Source organism: Toxotes jaculatrix, chromosome 17 (genome assembly GCF_017976425.1).
Source record: "Toxotes jaculatrix isolate fToxJac2 chromosome 17, fToxJac2.pri, whole genome shotgun sequence".
NCBI classification, from domain to species: Eukaryota; Metazoa; Chordata; class Actinopteri; family Toxotidae; genus Toxotes; species Toxotes jaculatrix.
The window spans coordinates 16,039,685-16,058,851 of record NC_054410.1 but is presented as its reverse complement, the minus strand read 5'-3'; the positions used below and the strand labels follow the sequence as shown (position 1 = coordinate 16,058,851).

Genomic DNA, 19,167 nt, shown 5'->3' with positions numbered 1-19,167 from the left:
TTTGTTTCCAGGATGTACGTTGCTGTTCTATGAGACTTATGGTAAAGGCTCTCCGGAGCAGGAGCTGTCACCCCGCTATGCTCTCTTGGCTGAGGACAGCATTGTCCAGGCCGTCCCTGAGCATCCCAAAAAGGAGAACGTCTTCTGCCTTAGCAACTCATACGGAGACGTCTACCTCTTTCAGGTAAAAACACATCAGCTGACACAGTTCTCCATATATAATAGGCTAATTGGAAAAGCTTTGCGATGCTCCACCCAACTCAGGTTTATAGTAGCTTGGGTGAACCAGTTATGTTTCATGATGCTGACATTTAAACAACAATAATGAGTGTTTATGTGCCAGTGGAATATTTTGGAGTGTATGTGGTAACATGAGACATAAAAGGGAACAGATATCAGCGAGTTTCCACACTGCACAGTTTCAGTACATGGTTGTGGTTGAATTATACCAGAGACACACTTTTTTCTTAGCTTCCCTTCCTTCAAGTGAAGCATATGAAACAACCAATTTCAGCCTGCGACTCACAAGCAAAGTGTTCAAACCTCTCAGCTAAGGGGTCTGAGAGAACATCCCGTCTGCCCGTTGTGCTTTCTGACCTACATATCAGTACCAAATTCATGCAGACCCTCAGCTCCTTCCATGTAGCCTCTTCCACTCAAGATTACAAGCTTCCCAGACTGCACTATGTCATGGTGTCCAGACCCACATCTAATAAAATAGTTCTGTGTGGAGTTCACGAGGCCCCAGAGGCAAGCGCGGAGAAAACCACCTCTGTGACATAAAGATAGGAGCCTGGGTTTCATCCTTTTGTTTCCTCTCACACAGCCTGCTGAGCACAAGTCATTCAACTAATGTTCTGCTTCTCAGTGAATCACCTTATAAAGACGGGGGAATAATCATGAAAAGGCTTATTAACAGGGAAAATGTATGTTTGATTTGAGCATCGGTTCATGGCCTGCTCTTTCTCACAGAGACACTGTTAATAAAGTTTTCTTTTATTGATCCAGCAAAGCCCAACTTGCCACCCAGTGATCTTATTGTGATATATGACAGAATAACACAATAGCAGTGCATTGGCAATCCTAGGAGATTTATAAGGCGTCAGATCTCTGACTCCAGCTTGTAACGGGAATATTGGCCTTACTGCTTCATCAAATCTATCTCTCTGTCTGCCCACCACCCCCCTCCCCAGGCCAGCAACCAGACTGACCTGGAGAACTGGGTGACAGCCATCCACTCTGCCAGTGCGTCGCTGCTGGCCAAGCGCCAAGGCAAGGAGGATACAGTGCGTCTGCTGCGGAGCCAGGTCCGAGGCCTGCTGCAGAAGATCGATATGGACGGGAAGATGAAGAAGATGGCTGAGCTGCAGCTGACCGTCGTCAGCGACCCAAAGAACCGCAAAGCTATTGAGAACCAGGTGAGGCGGAGATAATGATATTGATACTGAGGCATCAGTTGAATTTGCTGAATTAATACTGGCATCGCTGAGAATATTTGAGGCCCCTGTTGCATTATTTATACCGCATTATACTTTTCATGGCCTTCGGACAAATTTCGCTGCGAATGTGCTGCATTATTTTACACTATCGATACATCAGCTGTGTAACGTGTGCTCTTCCCATGCTGAGTTTTGATTTTTAGACTCCTCTGTGTGTCGTTATTCCGCACGATACGTGTAGCAACCACATGATGTGCCCTACTTAATTTTCCTGATTTTATGACTAGCCCGTGAGCCTGTGCTTTATTTTTGTCTGTGGGTGGGTGAAGTGGCCTAAATGCATCAGTCCCCAAACGCATCGCGAGCTGCCCAGGGGAGCAGCTCGCTTCCCCGAGCATCAGATTGGGATTCCAGATGTTTCCTGGTAATGGGCTCTCAACATGCATTATCCTCTTCCTCCTCCTCACAGCCTGGGGGAGAATCCCAAGCACCCAGTACTGAGCTGTAGCCTACATACAGCAAATTACAAACGGGTATAAAAAGCCCATAACCTATAGCTTAGCAAGAACACAAATACTTTTACAAGAAACCGGTGTTTGGCGTGGAATGTGGGAAAATCCGGTTGCTGTTTTATACCTGCAACTCAGGTGGCCAGAGATTTAAAGTGCCTCTTCAAGCAAATGTATACTTCCTTCATCTGCGTAGCCACAAGAAAAGCAAAATGGACAGTGTCCATTTTAGAAGGCTGTTATTTGGTCTTTAGTTAAAGAACCCTGGGTGGAAGTATGAGTATGTTATTATGTAGAACTAGCAAGACAGAGGCTGGACAGCTCACTGCAGTAATGACCAACAGAGACATCACTGCCTGACTACTAGACTGACTGTGTGCTCTCCGATCTGTTTCCAATTAGCCGTTATGCCACCTCAGCGTAGACAAAGAGACAGACGGGGTCGGAGTCAATGATAGGGTCAGAGGGGTATGGGACAGGGCTCTGATACAGGCGCCCAGAGCCTGATGATAGATTTAAGGTTTCGGTGGGGTTGTCTAGCGCCAACAGGGCACTACTTTGATGTCCCTGCCCACCCCCACCCATGTCTACTGAAATCAGTGCCAGTAGACCTCTTTTGAAGTCTGCCTTTACCCTCCTTTCACACACACACGAGCTCACGTAGACGCACACGGCGATCAAGTTGCATTGAAAGACTTATTATGCATCAGGGCTTTTACAGAGAGCGGGGAGCAGATGTTAAAAAGGGGGAATAAGAAAAGATGAGAATCTGCTAAAAGAGAGGCTTGTTTCTGCTTAGCTTCTTATTGATGTTGGTTGATTGTCTCAATGCACTGATTCAAACCTGCTAGACACATGAAGCAATGGACTGCATATAGGGCCTTTATCAAAAAATGTATTCATCAGTGATACACCCTGCACAAGACTATATTTGGGCATCATTGAATGAAAATGGAGATATTTGACAGACACATCCAGATGGCATGTAAATCAGAATCAGTCTAGGATCTTGTGTGACAGTTGTACACAGACTTTAGTTTTTCCAAAGCAGCAACCCTCCTAAATTTGTCTTTGCTTTTGAGGAAGGAGCTTATCTCATCTACAAACTCGTCACTGCAATTAAATCCCAGTTGAGAACACCGTGATAATGTATAATGACCCAAGAACAGCAAGATAAAAAAAATGTGCTTTGCGTACTCACATCAGAGGATTTATGTATGAGGTCTTTGAGTTCAGGTTCAGCAGAGTAACTCCAAGAATGAGACCTGACAGGAAGGATTTTTAGACAGAGTGAAAATGTGAAAGGAAGGTTTATCACCCTAAGTAATGTGAACACAGACACTAAAGTAATCATTTGCTTTTGTGCACAGTGCTACCCACACTAATGTTATATACAATATGTAATGACCAAATAAGAATAATAAAACTTTTTCCAGATAAGTCAAACCATCTTTTGGTTGTTTAAAAAAAAAAGGTCATTTTTCTTATTTTATATAGATTCATTAAACTTTTCAGATGAGACTAGTTGTCTATAATCTCCCCAAAGTCCACATCAGTGTCTGGTAAGCCACAGAAAGTTACTGGTCGTGTCAGTAAGTAAGGTTGTAGTGGTAAAATGCCTTTTAATAGCTTGTCTGGCTTTAAGTGTAGAGAACCTTGACAAATGTTCTGTTAAAAAGACAGAACTCTGAAAAACGTTTAAGTCCTTGTAGTAATCAGCGTATCTCAGATTTGAACTGTTCTGATTTCTTAGATAGACAGTTGAATGTGGATGCCATTATTGTCTCACTCTGGTGTTGGACCATTTTCTCAATTACTGAAATAACTGTCATGCCAAAATGCAAGGTCATTTTTTTAACCAAAGCATGTGGACTCCAAGCAGCTGTTCTCATGCTCTGGAATGGGAATAATGGCTGAATGTCACCGACTCAAGACTTGTTAACCGAGGACACCTGCACGGCTACATACATAGGCGTTTTCATGGGTTTAGCACATAACATAGCCCCGAATGGTCCCTCTGTGATTTCTGTGCAAGTTCTCTGTTTAACATGTTTGAATTTGTTTTAAGTCAGGGGTTCGTAAACCCCCCCACCCCACCCCCCCTCCTCAGTCTGTTCATAATCCTAAAGAATGCCATTAATGTGAATGAGACCTAATGGGACAACGCCATAGGGTGCTTTATTGTAAATGAACTCAGAGTGCAGACGAGACCTATTAAAGTCAGTTGTTACAGAGCGTTGTTTAACTCGAGTGTTCTCATTAAAACGAGTCTCCAGCCAACAAAATAAGCACTTTCTCATAGCTTAAATAGTGCAAACAGGAATAGGAAGGCAACTGTAAATTGTGTGTATGTACTGCATGTGTGTGCGGGGTGGAGGTTTAACGGGTGGTCTGTGCAACATCACCATCCTCTCTAGACATGCATAAAAAATGGGCATTTGGATTTACTGCACACGGACTCACTCCTCTGGTAGATACACAGTCACCACTCACTATCTGACCTCCACCAATTTATGCCCTCACCCTCCACCAACATCTGCAAGCAATTGCGGCTTGACGGGAAGCACTCAACTGACCCTAGATCTCCCTCTTTGACTCCCTTCCCTCCCCCTCTCTCCTAACTCGCTCCATTACCTCCCCTCGACTCTTTTAACTCGGCCACCACCCAAAAATGTTCACCAAATTCACATTACCAAACCTACCAAAGTAATCTTCTTATTTTTCCCCTCAGATCCAGCAGTGGGAGCAGAATCTGGAGAGGTTTAACATGGATCTCTTCAGGATGCGCTGTTATCTGGCCAGTCTACAGGGTGGAGAGCTTCCCAACCCAAAGAGCCTGCTAGCAATTGCCAGCCGTCCCACCAAAACGACCCTGGGGCGCCTGGGGATCTTCTCTGTTTCCTCCTTCCATGCACTGGTGAGGAACCTCAGGACGGGCACTGGGAAAGGACAAATGAGTGAACGCAAAATTAAGAATCAAAAAACCAGCAGTGGGTCTTGTTTGGATGCTCCGTAGCCTTTTGCTGTTTGCTTCAGTTTTAATTTAACAGTAACCTTGAAGATCTTCAGAACTAAAAAGCATCCTGCTAACGCTGCCTTTGTGCATTACTGGGGGAAAATAAACTTAATTAAGATGGTCTGATTAGATGAAACTTTTTTTGTTGAGCTAAATGATTACAGTGCTGATATTGTGTAATCTGATCAGATCTGTTCCAGAGATGAGGCCACACTCAGGAGGCGCTCATTGTCCCTGACTTACAGACAACGCAAGAGAGGTCTCTTCTCCTCGCTCAAAGGCCTCGACAACCTGACAAAGAGAGGCAGGGACAAGAGGCCCTCTGCATCACAGGTAATACTGAGCACACACACACAGATGGACAGATAGTTACTGTTGCTGAAAAACACAAAACTCTTTAAAATCTTACTGTATTGATTAAATTCCCTATATTAACAATGAAGGATTTTGCAAAGCGTTGAGTACTTCAAACTTCTAACTGTTAAAATATTTAATATCCTCAAACTTGAAGTTCTGGAGGAACAAGTATTCAAAAATTTCTATGCATATATGTAAAACACTGCATTAAAAATGTAGCTCTATTGGTGTTTTTCTTTGTAGTCAAACACAAAGAACAGCTCTCTCGCCTTAGGATAAAATTGTGCACTACATAGCGCTCCATTTGGGTTCAAGGTGTTGGCTTACTTCGCAGCTATTTTCTCGTCACAAAGTTTCCTGTGTTCTGTCTCTGTGTCACTTTGTGCTTAGTAAAGAAAAGAAAAACAGAGATAGAAGACGTTTTAATATGTGGCTCGTAGCGAGCCCATGAGCGATCACTTCAATCAAAAAGCAGATGTGGTAATACGATGAAAGATTACATAACAAACTATATGTATTTTTGTGCTTTTTATCAGCGTTGAAAGCCTGACAGCAGCAGAACCTTAGAAACTTGAGGTAACACTAACTAATCTCTTTTGAATCCCAGAGTAATAAAACTCTTCAGGTGGTCTGGATTAGTGGATTCCTAATACAGGATCACCCACCTCATTTAGCAGCAGGGGAAACTACGCGCACGCACACACACAAGTAACATGAGCATGCAGAATTCATAAGAATGCATGCGCACGCCATTGAGGTATACAATACATGCGTGGATGTGCACGCGCACAGTCTCTTGGGGTGTACTGCTGAGAAAAACTGTGTCTTGATACTCACACCCTCAGAGCGCACTGTGACTATTTGTTTGCGAAACAGCCTGAAAGCGCGTTGCCTTATTGCACACTCGCATGTACAGTGCCCACGCTGACATGAAGGAACACAAGAGATTGTTACAGTCATGCAGCACTTTCAGCACATTGTCCCCCTAAGGAGATTTTTATTAATTAGAGGCACACAAGCTCACGCCCCCCCCCCTGCTTCCCGGTAAGTTTGACTGCAAACCTCCCATCAACATAAACACAGGGGAGCATTCCTTATGCAGGTGCAGGGAGGGGTGGGGGGGTTTAAATCCTCTCAGGTTAGTAATTAGACTCATGCAGGCTGGTTATTTATTGATACAGAAATCCACTCTGTACCCTAAAGGTATGGCCCTGGAGAATCCTCTACTCATGGTGGTCTATTTTAAGAACTGCCACAGGAAACACTCATTTACTTAAGTCTTTTATGGACCTCTGTTCATTAGCTGAGACTAAACGACGGGAGAGGAGCGTGGTTTTGATTAACAACAGTCTGCCGTCATTTTTTCTTTATGCTATGATGGTAGTATGGAGTCTTGTTGTTGTTCTGAGGCGAGCACAGCTAAGAGCCAGTCATGTTCCTCAGCTGGTGAACACTGACTCTTGACTGCTCACAAAATGTTTCTTGTCCGGTTTCACTTTCTCTTATCAAGCTTATCAACCATCCCACCACCTGCTCTGTGATATTTATGTTTGTGCATTTGCGCACGTCTGTCAGTGACTAGGTATGTGTGTGTGTGTGAGTGTGTGTGTGTATGTGGGTGTATTATTATTTTTCTGGGGAACTCCAGCCGGCCGTCCTAATGAGGCCCAGTTACATTTCACAGTGCAGAAGGCCGAGGTGGCGCTGCAGCACACGCATGAATTATTAAAAGCCATATGTGGTAGATGGCATTTTCCACTCTTTCCCTCAGCCCCGCAGACATCAGCAGATGGTTGGTGTAAAGACACTAAATATTAAAGAGCCTTCCTTTATTTTTTTTTCCCCAGGTCTCTTTCTTTTCTTATCTTACAAGCTCTTCTTTAGTGCTTTTCTGTTGTTTTTTTCTTTACATAGAGGCAAATAAGGAACGGTTAATGGCTGTTAGTGTTGAAAGGGATTTTCAGTGTTGGGTTTTCTTGGACATCTGCTGTATTTGTGCCATTTTGTTTTTTTGTCCCCAAGAGTGAGGGATCATTGTGTTGTTAGTTTCAGTTTTCTGTTATTCTCTGTGGGAAATTCAGGACATTTTAAATGACATCATCAGCTCCTTGGCTGTTTTCTCTTGTAGCACTGACGAGACATGTGTTTGCTGGAGCGGGATTTGGACAGTGAGGTCGTGCACTTAATCTGTTGTTATCGTCTCAAGTTATCAGACAGTGCTCTTCTTCAGATTTCCAAAATATATTTCTGCTTTCTGTCCCTTTTTCTCTACCTATTTATCCCCCTTTCTTCCACTGCGAGCCCACTATCTTTTAGCTTCTTCTTTTTTTCCTGCTTATTTAATCTCTTAAACCTAGAGTTTCATCTCACTCTCTCCCCCAATTTCTCTCACCATTTGTCTTTCCTTTTTTCCCCCTCAGACTCGTCCTCTCTCTCAAACCCCCTGGCTCTTAGAGCATAAACATCAGAGCGTTACCCGGCGGTCTTTCTCCCACAGTTTCCATACTGACTCATCTGTGTTGACTAAGCCTAAATCCCATTTACCACTGCGACGCTGCGCTTGACAACCTTGCTCCAAAGTCATGCTCTCACCCCCATCTCCTTCCCTCTCGTTTTCTCATCTCTCATCCGTCTTAGCAGTGCTATGTATACAGTAAGGAGCTGGCCGGCACTCGGCTGTGGGAAGTGGGCCAGAAAGGTCCTAGGATTTGTGGGAGAGTCGGTAAAGCTTTCTAAAATTAGTCAGTTTACGGTGAAGCAGCACTGTTTACAGCCACTTTATAAATGTCCTGGCGTTGCGGAGGGAGAGTTACTGTAGTCTGCTGATCAGAGTTCAGATGAAGGTTCTTACTACCATAACAGGAGCTGGAGTTTTTTTTCTCATTTTAAAGGAATTTTCTTGGGATTGTCTTTGGGGAAAAGTAATCCTGATCCTTAGAAAAAGGGATAGTCCCTGCAAGTTTCCTCCACACAACAGTTTCTAAGTATAGCGTGCATACTACTAAAAGGAAATTTTACAGGAAATTCTTCCTCAACTCAGTTTATTTCACAGCAAAACACAAACACCTGTGAGACTGTGCCAGGCTCATTTTTAAGAACAAAATGCCCCATTTCTGTCACCAGCTGTGCCACCCATCATTCTTCTGCCGCCCAGTGACAAAGTATCTCGGAATAACCCGATAACTGCGGGCCGGTTTGAGTGAGCACTGGAGTTACACCCTCACATAACAGATAGCTCCGTGTCACTCTCGTATTATAGAGTTGTTAAAGCCCTCTGAGGCTGCAGAGTCACCTCCAGCTCTGAGGCTTAGCCCAGACACAGCCGCGCCTTGCAATCACAGGCCAGGGAGAGGAGCTAGAGAGGAAGATGGAGCGGATCAAGAAGTGCAAAGAGTTCGACACTGAAGGGTGAATGTGGAGGTGGAGGGCAGGGAGAACTCGTCCTCTTCTCGTCTGTAACCCCACTGTTTCCCCACCTTTCATCTCGCCGCTGCACAGAAACCACTCAATGTCCACACACACACACACACACGCACACACACACACACAGACTGGATTTCCACTGTTGCACCTTCAAAGGCTACAGAGCCTGTTTGGAAGCAGTATCAAAGTGCTGCACTCTCCACGCGTAGTTTTTAATTAACTACATAATAGCACCGTGTGTATGTGTCTGATATTGTGTTGCCGGAGTGGCTGGGCACTTAATCGCTTATGAGTCAATCAGTGTGGTGCCCCTCTGTCTGTAGCTCTGACTGTCTGTTTCTTGATTTCAGATCTTTGAGAGCGACGCTGGAGGTCAAACTTTCGCCCTGCCTCCCAGGAGCACTGAGGTGAGTCATAGTGTTCAGTAACTTTGTCCGTCCATTATGGTTTGTGGATCTTTGATATATCCTCTAAAAATTCCGCTGCCATCTGTCATATCCATCCTGCGGTAACGTTTTATGTGCTAAATTATCTGTTAAAGCGTGAAGTTGCCATGGCAGAAACAGGTCCGCTGTTGCTTTGACCTCTGCTGTCTTTCATGGCTTTGATAGTGGCCCGTGTAAAGATATTTTTAACGCATGAGGTGTGTGTGTGTGTGTATGTGTGTGAGGGGATCAGAAGGTGTGTGTGTCTTGCCTGTATATATTACTTGTCCAAAGGATCAAAGCAGAGATTCCTTTCATGTAGAAATGCAGGTGTCTGCAAGATAAATAGACAGCGTATCTGACAGGAGATTTTTACTGCAGCAGAACCATGTTAAACTCTGATGTGGACAGGGGTCCAATTAACGCCATAATTGAGTTAATGGAGGGTGTTGGGTTGAAGTGTTGGTGATTGGAAGTGCGAGTGTATGGTAAAAGTGTTGAATGATTGATGAGTGTGAATCCTGGCCATCTGAGCAGCCTGACGCTGGAGCCTCAGCGTTTGCATGTTATTGAGTGGTTACATGGCTGCATCAAGGAAGTGTGAAGTATTGCTATAAGCTTCAGCTCCAAACCTTTCTGGCCCTCCATGTGAACAGGACACTAGAAAATATAGGAATTTCTACACAACTATCTATTACATAATATGTTTTATAAATATATTTTTTCTGTTTGTCCCTTGACATAAAATCTTATCAAAGCCTTCCTGGAGGAACAGATATGTGGTTTCTGTGCTGACAGATGAGCATAATGGACACTTTTAGACAGAGCAGGACGGGTGTTAGAAAGATCACTGTTCCACAGGATGTAATGATTCATAGCGTGAGCCGGCGGTGAATGTGGCGAGTGTTAAAACTGCCCTCATTAAGTGTTTAGAAATGGACTCAGAGCAGGAAGTGGCTTGGGAAACAATAATGGCCTTCATTGGGTCGGAGCTTTTAATTTTGCTTTAAATGTGGTGGCTTCCCCTCAGTTGAGTGTTTGGATGTGAATGTGGAAAACAGCTCGTCACAAGGATCCATTCTGACTTAGTGAGGGATTAAGACTCTTCAGGGTGGGAAGTAGGGGAAAAAGAGAGAAAGAGGGTAGCGCAGCTGTATTGATTTTTGTCGGCACACACAGTTCATCATGTTTGTCTTGATGAATTCGTGCCTGCTGTACTACTTGGATCTCAAATCCCTTGAATTACACTAATAAGCAATCATCTTCCACTAATCCTTTGAAGTGAAGTCAAGTGAAGGGTATGTTTGTACGAGTGTGTGCCCAAGATTTGTTGTAGCTGTATGGCCTGTGAACTCTCATATAGCGTGTGACTGTTTGTGTGTGTTTTTGTGCATGTGGTTACTGTGCTTTCTACATAAATTCTAACCAACCATTTCGACAGGATGAGGATGTGCTAACACTGTCGAGCTGTAGGTTGCGAGTGTTGCGTAAAGCAGAGAGAAGTAAAACATCATCTATGGGATGCCATTATAGCAGTTACCTCCATGGTGGTTTAATCAGAGGTCATGTTGAATGGCTCGTTTTTGCTCTTCACCTTTTCCATTTACCTACAACTTCTTTCAGCAGTGGAAAGATTGAATATGTTTTGACTGTTACAAAATATCTGATATTACTATTATACACTCATTTTGAGAAATTCACATATTTTGAATTTATACAAATGCATCACGTCCATGACATACTGATCCCACGTTCTGTGTCACCACCTCTCACCACGCTCCACTACCCACGAATACACATACCCTTCTTGTACATTGAAGTCATTGCTGATGCTGACGAACAGGCACTCGTACTAGCCAGTCGGGGTGGCTGTTATTGTCACCTTCTGTGTGTGATTGTGTAAAAACGTGTGCTTCAGCAGTGGAAAGATGAACCTTGGGTGGAACTTTAAGGAAATTAATGGTAATACTCTTTAAAATAGATGTAATAGAAGGAAATTGCCTAAAATTGTTTTCAACTATTCTTCTGCTTCCTCCTCACTGTCACCATATCTATTCAAGGCAGTACTGTAATATTTGTGTTGCCCAGTTGCTAAGTGGAACAGAAAGGGTGTATTTGTGCAGCAGGCCACTAAACTGTCTGTAACTCCACGTTCCATCTTTAGAAGCTCCAGGGTGGAGGTCGGCCTGCTCGGAAATAATTTCCACACTTGAGAGGGAAAAACTGAAGTATCGGTTTGAATTATTTGGCTGAATGCGAACGTAAATAGAGTACACACTCACCACACAGAGCACTTGTTGAAGTCCAGCGCGTGCCTGGACTGTACTCTTGGCAGTGGTTCATGGAACGTTGACCGGGCAACAGTCCGGTCCGTTGCAGTCGTCTCCGACCGATGAATGAGTGCATAGTGTTAGTCAGCCGCTGGTCAGGTCAGCGCAGGCAACCAAATCTTAATTTTCCAGTCACGCCATATTGCTGGGACACAAACGGGGCGGTTATGCAACCAGTTGCCATGACGCCTTATTTATTTCATCCTCAGTTTGTAATCATGACCTCATGCCCCAAAAGAGGTGGGTGTTGAAGTGGCACCTTGTGTTCCTTCATCACCAACAGGTTAGTGAAACATTACCTTAAGAACATTGGTGGCATTAATTTCAGCACTGATTCCTGCGGTAGATTAGTCATTTAGCTGGAAAATTAGGCAAATGTTTGTCTGTGTGCCTGTGTTTTTCTGAGCTACACTGCTACTTGTGTACATTTGTGTGTGTGCAGAGCTAAGTGATGCTGTGAATCAGAGACCTTAGCTTGTCCCTTTAGGCTTTTTGTCTGGCAGGGAAAAAGGTCTTTTTCCTCTTGAGGTGATTCATCAAGTGGAAGCATCCAGCTTCTGAAACAGACAGAAAATCTTGCATGCATGCACATCAGACAGAGAGCCTCAGACACACACTGGTCTTCATTTTTATGATCCCATAATGCATTTAAAACATTGCAATATACCCAGACCTATTCACCAACGCAGTTATACCTCTCGGTCTTGTGTCTCAGTTTAACTTCATATCTTTGTCTTGGTTGAAAGTGATGAATCACTGTTTTTTTTTTTTCAGCCCATGACTTTCAGTACATTTGGTGTGATTGAGCCTTTTCCCTCAAGATCTAGGGTCTTGATAATTGTGGTCTTAGGCTGCACTGTGGCGTCTCCCACAGCCCCACAACGCAGCAGTGGTGCTTTTCCCCCCAGAGACACAGAGTCGCAACCAAAACCCCCAAATGGCTGCCTGTGAGACTGAGCGGTGGGCTAACCCCCAACTCCCCTCCAACCCCACCCTCAACCCCCTGCCTCACACACACACACACACACACACACACACACACACACACACACACACACACACACACACACACACACACACACACACACACACACAGGCTTAATACCCAGTTCAAACCTCACTGTTAATGCCACCGACAAATAATTACCTTCTGAAAGTTTGACTGATTTTGAAATAAACTTCTCCTACACAACACTTAAGTCAAAATTGTGCTTGTGGCTTTTCAAACCAAAGAAGTCCCAGAGAAGCGCACAGATATCGTCTGGACGTCTAGACCTTTGCCAGTCGTCTTGTGTACATGGTGATTACGATGACTATTATGTGGAGCAACTGCCGTCTGTGTTGTCAAATGAATTTCTGAAAGGCTAATTGTATGACATCTTTGCTCCGCTGCTTGATCCACAGCCAAGCATTTAGACTAATGGAACTCTATTGATTTGTGTGATGTTACTTTAACTCCACCACTCTCTCTCACTCTCACTCTCTCTCTCTCTCTCTCTCTCTCTCTCTCTCTCTCTCTCTCTCTCTCTCTCTCTCTCTCTCTCTCTCTCTCTCTTTCTCATCCGCTCCCTCCCTCTCTCTGTTTACCTCCCTCGCCTCCTTTTTCTGTTTGCTCTCTCCACCATCTAACGCTGCTCACTCACTTCCTTTTATCTCTCTTTACCCTCTCTTCTTACCCCCCTCCCCCCTTTTCCTCCCCCACAGAGGCTGGACGTGCTGACCAGTATCTACTCCATGTCGCCCCCCGAGGGCGGTGTGTGGGACAGCATCAGTGGTGCCACAGACGTGCTGACGTGTGTCCACATGCCAGACGGCCTGACAGTCCAAGTTCCCGTCAAAAGAGACCAGACAGCTGCCGACCTTCTCTCTGCAGCCTGCAAGGTTGGCTTGGCGGCCAGTTTCAGAGAAATGATGACATGTCACCAGACTGAGAGAACAATATTCCTGACAGTTATAGTAAAAAACGTCAAGAACAAAAGCAGGATTGTCATTTAGATGTAGTTGTCTAGTAGAATTTTTATGTTGTCGTTTTTTGTTTTTTTTTTCATAATCCTGCCATTCACACTTAACGGCGAGAATGTGTGTTTTCCTGTAATGTGGGGTTTGATGGTGTGAATACAAAGTTAATGTTCTAGAAATGTTCAGCTATGCGCAGGTGTGGTCCTGTTCATGGTCAAATGGTCTTTTTTTTTTTTAAGCCTCTGTAGCAGGAGATCTGGTTGTGTTATTCTCCCAAGGGCTTGAAATAACACACCTATTCATGCAGTGTCTGACTTCACATTCTCCCCTAAGAGAATGTGAAGTCAGTGCAGAGAGACAGGCACACACACACACACACACCATACATGTAGTCCCTTGGGCAAAACTTTTTTTTTTTTACCACAAATTTCTCATTACTAAGTGTAAAGTCAGTGAATAATTCACGCTTTGGCCACACAGCAGATGTCAGACAAAGCGTTGGTGCATGAAATATGTCGGAGGATTTTGTGCATACAGGCCGCTGAACATTGAGGTTCTCTTGTGTAAACAGGTGAAACAGCTGGACCCAGGCCTGCACTGCCTCCGACTGCACAGGCGAGCGGGACAGGACGTGGAGGTTCGATCCTTGGCACCTGCAGAGCTCCTCAGCGATATGGTGAGGAGGGCGAACACTCGCAGTCACGCATGGGTACACAGTGCTCTTCATTAACTTAACTTTATTTAATGGGTATTGATTTCTTTGATATCACCCCGTAGGTCAACAATCAGTTGGAGGTTTTCCCACTTAATGTGTTTACACTGCACATGAGCAGGCCGAGCGGCACTGGAGACTTCGGTGAGTCGGCCTCAGATGAGGATTGATTTTTAGATACTACTTGTATCTGTAATTTTCTAAACACCTCATGATCCTTTGTATAATCCTCCCGTCAGTCTAACTATTTTTGTCTCTTTGTCTACTGTATGTCTGCGTCTCGGTTTCTCTTCCTCCTTGCAGGTTTTGCAGTAACAGGACACATAGACAGCCAGAGGAACAGCCGAATCTTTGTCAGTGAGGTGCTTCCTGACGGATTGGCCTTCACTCAAGGTGCTTGCTTACTTAAAATTACCGTAGAAGACTCTGAAATCGCAAGTAACATTATCATGTGTAATTTCATGTGAATTTAATACCTGTTTTCTGAAATGTGTGTGTTGTGTTGCCAGGTTTGCGTCCAGGCGATGAGATCCTGGTGCTGAACGGTCGATGTGTGTCGGGTCTGGACCTGACGCTGATCCAGACGTTGTTTGCTGAACAAATCCTGCATCTGAGCCTGAGGCGGGACGGTCCCTTGCCGCCAACCGTGGCCTCCGACCACCCGGCCCCGCCATCCAGACTCAACCAGGAGGTCTGCAGCAAGCACCACCGAGCCAAGTCTTCCTCAGGTGCTTAAATCCAAACGCACTTGGATGAAAACACACAAAAATCCTCAAACCAGCAAAAAACCTGTTGATCTTGTCATTAGTGGGACCTTTTTTTTGTACCGAAAGGATTTAGGTTTTTACTTAATAGAAAGACAGCAAAATTTAAAGTGAATTTGTTATTGATAGCCTTTAATTCCAGTCAGTTAACTTCACTTGTGTGTGACAGGGAGGAGAGAGAGTACGAGACGTATGACGAGGGAGAGAAATTTCAGCTACTGTGAAATGCAACAGCTTGGCACACCCTTTAGCAGCAGCACTGTCTCTGTTCTATGTACACGACTAGGCACCAGTTTAATAGTTTTCTCTGTAAGTAAGCTGTGTCATTCTACCTGTAAACAGCCTGCTCACGGTTTAATCCCAGTTTACCCATCCACTTTTTCTGAAATGTTTTGCTGTGTTGTATATGCTGTTGTATATGTGTTTGGTGCATACTTCAGTAATTCGTTATCTAAGTGGGTTTGTCTTTGTGATGTTCTTTTAGAAGAACTTTGTGTGGAAATTCTATTTATGTAAACCGAAAACTTGCTCGGTTTCTCATACGAGCAGTTATTGCTGAGAGAGTAGGTTGTTTTGTCACCTCAACCACAAGACATCCACCACACTTCCGTTCCAGTTAAGATCTGTACTTCCTTAAAAGAGACACATTGTCCCGCCACAGTTAAAAGTTAAAGGCAGCAGAGAAAGCTTCAGATGAAGTTTCACAGCTCTGTGGATCCTCGGGGAGAGAGAAGGCCAGGAGGGACTTTTGACCGCAGAAGGCTCATTATTGCTGCGAATGTATAGCGTTGTGTCGGCTTGGGTCAGTCTCACAGTGGCTGTGAGGTGTCAGAACTGAACAGTAAGGTCGTCCATGAAGCCGGACACACACAGCTGATACCCAGCTGGTTGAGAAGCACTATTTCTGTTCGGTGTTTTTTTTTTTTTTTTTTTAATCAAGCCTCACTCTGAAGGTAAGGCAGATTCAAGATAGATTCATTCCAGTATCATCTAGTTGAAGATTTAATTCACAAATCCCAGCAGACAAATTGGAATGTTCAGCTAATTGAAGTGTAGAAGTTGTAAAAAAAAAAAATGCAGACAGTGGCAATTTTCACATTTTCAGTTTGATGATAATCCAGATTCTTCTACGGTTATTCTTTTTTGGTGTTCGTGAGAAGGTCACAGTGAACAGGCCGGTGTTAAATGAGTACAAGCGAAGGATATGACTTGCAGATTTGAATACAGGATGTTGCTGGTTCATGGTATGCTCTGCACACCATAGGATGACCTATTCATACATCAGGTTTTTGAATGAAACATACCAAGACTCTTCTGCCGCCATTTTCCTTAAAAATGTGCAGAACATTTGATGTCTTTTTATTGTTTTTTATTCTTCCTCATTGTTTGAGTCATTTTCAGAGAAAGTGTCATCTTAATGATAGTAATTCACTAGTGTTTTCCTCCACTCCAGCCATAATTGAACACAAAGGGATTAATGACTTGAAGGCCTCATTATAGTAAGTGGTGTGATCAAAGTTCCTGCAGTTTTCTTCTCCGTCTCTAGAGGGCGTATAATCCCAGGCAGGCTGATAAGGAGGCAGGGAGGCAAATGCCTACAGTGGGGAATTAACACTTGTCTGACACAAATTACAAAAGCGATTTCATGGTGGCATTCCTACAAGGAAGCTGTCTGTCATCTGGATTCATTCAGCATGATGCAAATGTGTAAGTCAAGAGAATCAAATTCAGATGTCTAGGCATCTTTAGTAACTCTGCTCCAGCAGTTAGACATTTGGTTGACTGTGATTGCCAGCTTAAAAAGGAGACGTTCAGCTCCACGGGAGGTCCAGAAGTTTTCTTTTGTTTCCTGCTGTCACATTGGCCTGCCTCCCAGGATACCAGGATACAATTGTGAAAAAAAGTCTTTTCATGTGCCAACTGCTACAGAGTTTGTCCTCAGGACCTTGAAATTAATGAGAAGTAGGCAAAATCAGGAAAATGTTTTCAAAACACCCAGTTAATCTGATAATTTCATCATGTCAGGTGGGTTCATATCCAAATATACATTTTTTTTAAAGTAGGATTTTCATGAAAACCAACATAAACTCTGCCTATAAAACTGTATTTGTTTTTTTTTTGTTGTTGTTGTAGCTTTTTTGAAAATAGATAACAGAGTCTTTAATTAAGCCATTGCCATTTTTAGTTTAGAGACATATTTCAGTTCTGTGCGACTGGCAGGCGCTCATGAGGGTTTTAGACGAGCCAGCATTGTTCGTGTTTCGTGGTCAGAGGAAGGGTGTGTGGTGACAAAAGCCACGGTTGAATTGTACAGATGCAGTAATGGGTGGTATGAGCATAACACTCTCTCTCACACACACACACACACATGCACACGTACACAGAGGTCATGCTAAACCTAATTCTCAAACTGTTCCCTCTGCCTCTCTTTTTCCAGATGTGTGTACTGCAGCTGATGGTGTTGGGTCCTTGTGCGTAGGACTGGAGAATGGTCACTCCCACTGCGCACACAGGCCTGTTCAGCACAGCAAGGTAGGAGGGGGCGAGAGTGTGTGTGTGTGTGTGTGTGTGTGTGTGTGTGTGTGTGTGTGCAAGAAAAAGTATTTTTATTGTCTCGTAGAGATCCGCATATGGTATCCCTCTCTCCTTCCAGGTTTGTTTGTGTGAATAAAAGTGTGCACATTGTCGAGAGTGTGTGTTTTGTGCCCACTCGCAGTGGCAGCTGTGGGGCTGTCAGAAACCAGACTGGCAGCAATCCTTAGCATTACCATAATTAGGATATTCCGTCATAGCCACCGGTATAAACACAGCTTATTACTGTCATACAGACAGGATCCAGACTGAGAGAAGAGGCTGTGTGACATTCCCACTGCTGCCAACACACACACACACACACACACACACACACACGCATATGTACATGCACATGAAGACATTCATGCCTGCAGGCAAAGCTAAATCTCTCAGAAGAAACAGTTGTCTAATGTGCTTTTGTCATCCTCACCTTCACTCAAACATACATATCAATCATGTGAATAAAAACGACAGTATATTTCAGTCAGGCAGATATCTTTCTCTTACTGGTGACATACTCCTGTGTTTGTCTTTCCCTTACGTGTCCTGTCTTTGGTCCAGGTGGCCTTCAAGTAATACAGCTCACCTGATTCAAGCCAGTTTAGAGGAATATCTCCTCTATAAATATACCAAATGGTTGCCCCTCATGATTTATGGCAGACTGCACCGGTCAGATTTTTGATATGTAAACCAACTTTATTGAAGTCATTAAACCAAGCGTGAACAGGTCCCATTGGGAATTACGCCTCAGAGCTGCGATAATGTAATACGGGACAATCTGGTGTTTATTGAGAGCAGTAATGAGTGTGTGTGGTCATCACCAAAAGCCATGTGTTAATGATGTAGACATGGATGGAGCCCGGAGGAGCTGATATGTGTGCGCTCATGCATATTAACCTTCTTTTGCATCATTCGGATAATATTTCATGTCCTTTTAAAGCAATGCACCGATAGTTTTAATGAACAACGTGAGTGCGTGTTTGGCACACTTTTACCAAGCCTCTCGTTATGTAATATGAGTTAAATGAAAAAGGGAATAGGCAGTAGCGTTGCGCTCATTTCAGTAGCGATTCATTGATAGTAAATCCAGGCCAAATATCCCGAAATCATCATTAATTGCCGTGGCTGCCGTGGCTTTGTTCTAATTGCCTGTGTCAGAAGATGCCGTTCAGTATTTGACCCAAGGTCGGCCGGGAGGTGGATTAGAGAGGACAACTAGCCCTCTTCTCCTCTCTCTATTCTGGCTCTATTCGCCTCGCTTTTTGTTTGCCCGGCGACATGAGTCAGTCCCACTGCGCTGGGATCTGCACTGCACCACTGCTGCTACTGCTGCTGCTCAGCTCCCTGCTGTTTGTCTTTTACTGAGGAATGAATGGAAGAACGGAAGATAGGTGTGTGTATATGTGTGTGTGAGGGAGGGCGGAAGGTTTAAGAATGTGTCACTGCATATGTAAACATTTGAGGCGTAAAAGGAGAAAAGCCTCCCTTCTTCCTTCAGGAAAAGTCAGCCACTGTAAAGGCAATAAAAAAAATACATAGCGTGAGGTATTGGTGCTGGTAAATCAGATTTTTGCTGTCATGAAGAGCGGAATTTAATCACAGCACAGCCATCAGTTTGTTCTCTGGGGCGGGGAGAAAGAAATTGAGTCACCAGGTAGA

General features: G+C 44.0%; 1 protein-coding gene across 2 annotated transcripts in view; it reads left to right on the top strand.

Moving 5' to 3' along the window:
- Positions 1-19,167, top strand: part of tiam2a (TIAM Rac1 associated GEF 2a) — a 68,682-nt gene that overhangs the window by 28,193 nt on the left and 21,322 nt on the right. For both annotated transcript variants that reach the window (XM_041059925.1, XM_041059926.1), the window contains exons 5-15: positions 12-184; positions 1,194-1,418; positions 4,680-4,865; positions 5,154-5,297; positions 9,095-9,151; positions 13,204-13,380; positions 14,030-14,134; positions 14,236-14,314; positions 14,474-14,563; positions 14,680-14,898; positions 17,372-17,466. In XM_041059925.1, the coding sequence (XP_040915859.1) occupies positions 12-184; positions 1,194-1,418; positions 4,680-4,865; positions 5,154-5,297; positions 9,095-9,151; positions 13,204-13,380; positions 14,030-14,134; positions 14,236-14,314; positions 14,474-14,563; positions 14,680-14,898; positions 17,372-17,466 (1,550 nt within the window). The remainder of the gene's footprint in view (positions 1-11; positions 185-1,193; positions 1,419-4,679; positions 4,866-5,153; positions 5,298-9,094; positions 9,152-13,203; positions 13,381-14,029; positions 14,135-14,235; positions 14,315-14,473; positions 14,564-14,679; positions 14,899-17,371; positions 17,467-19,167) is intronic.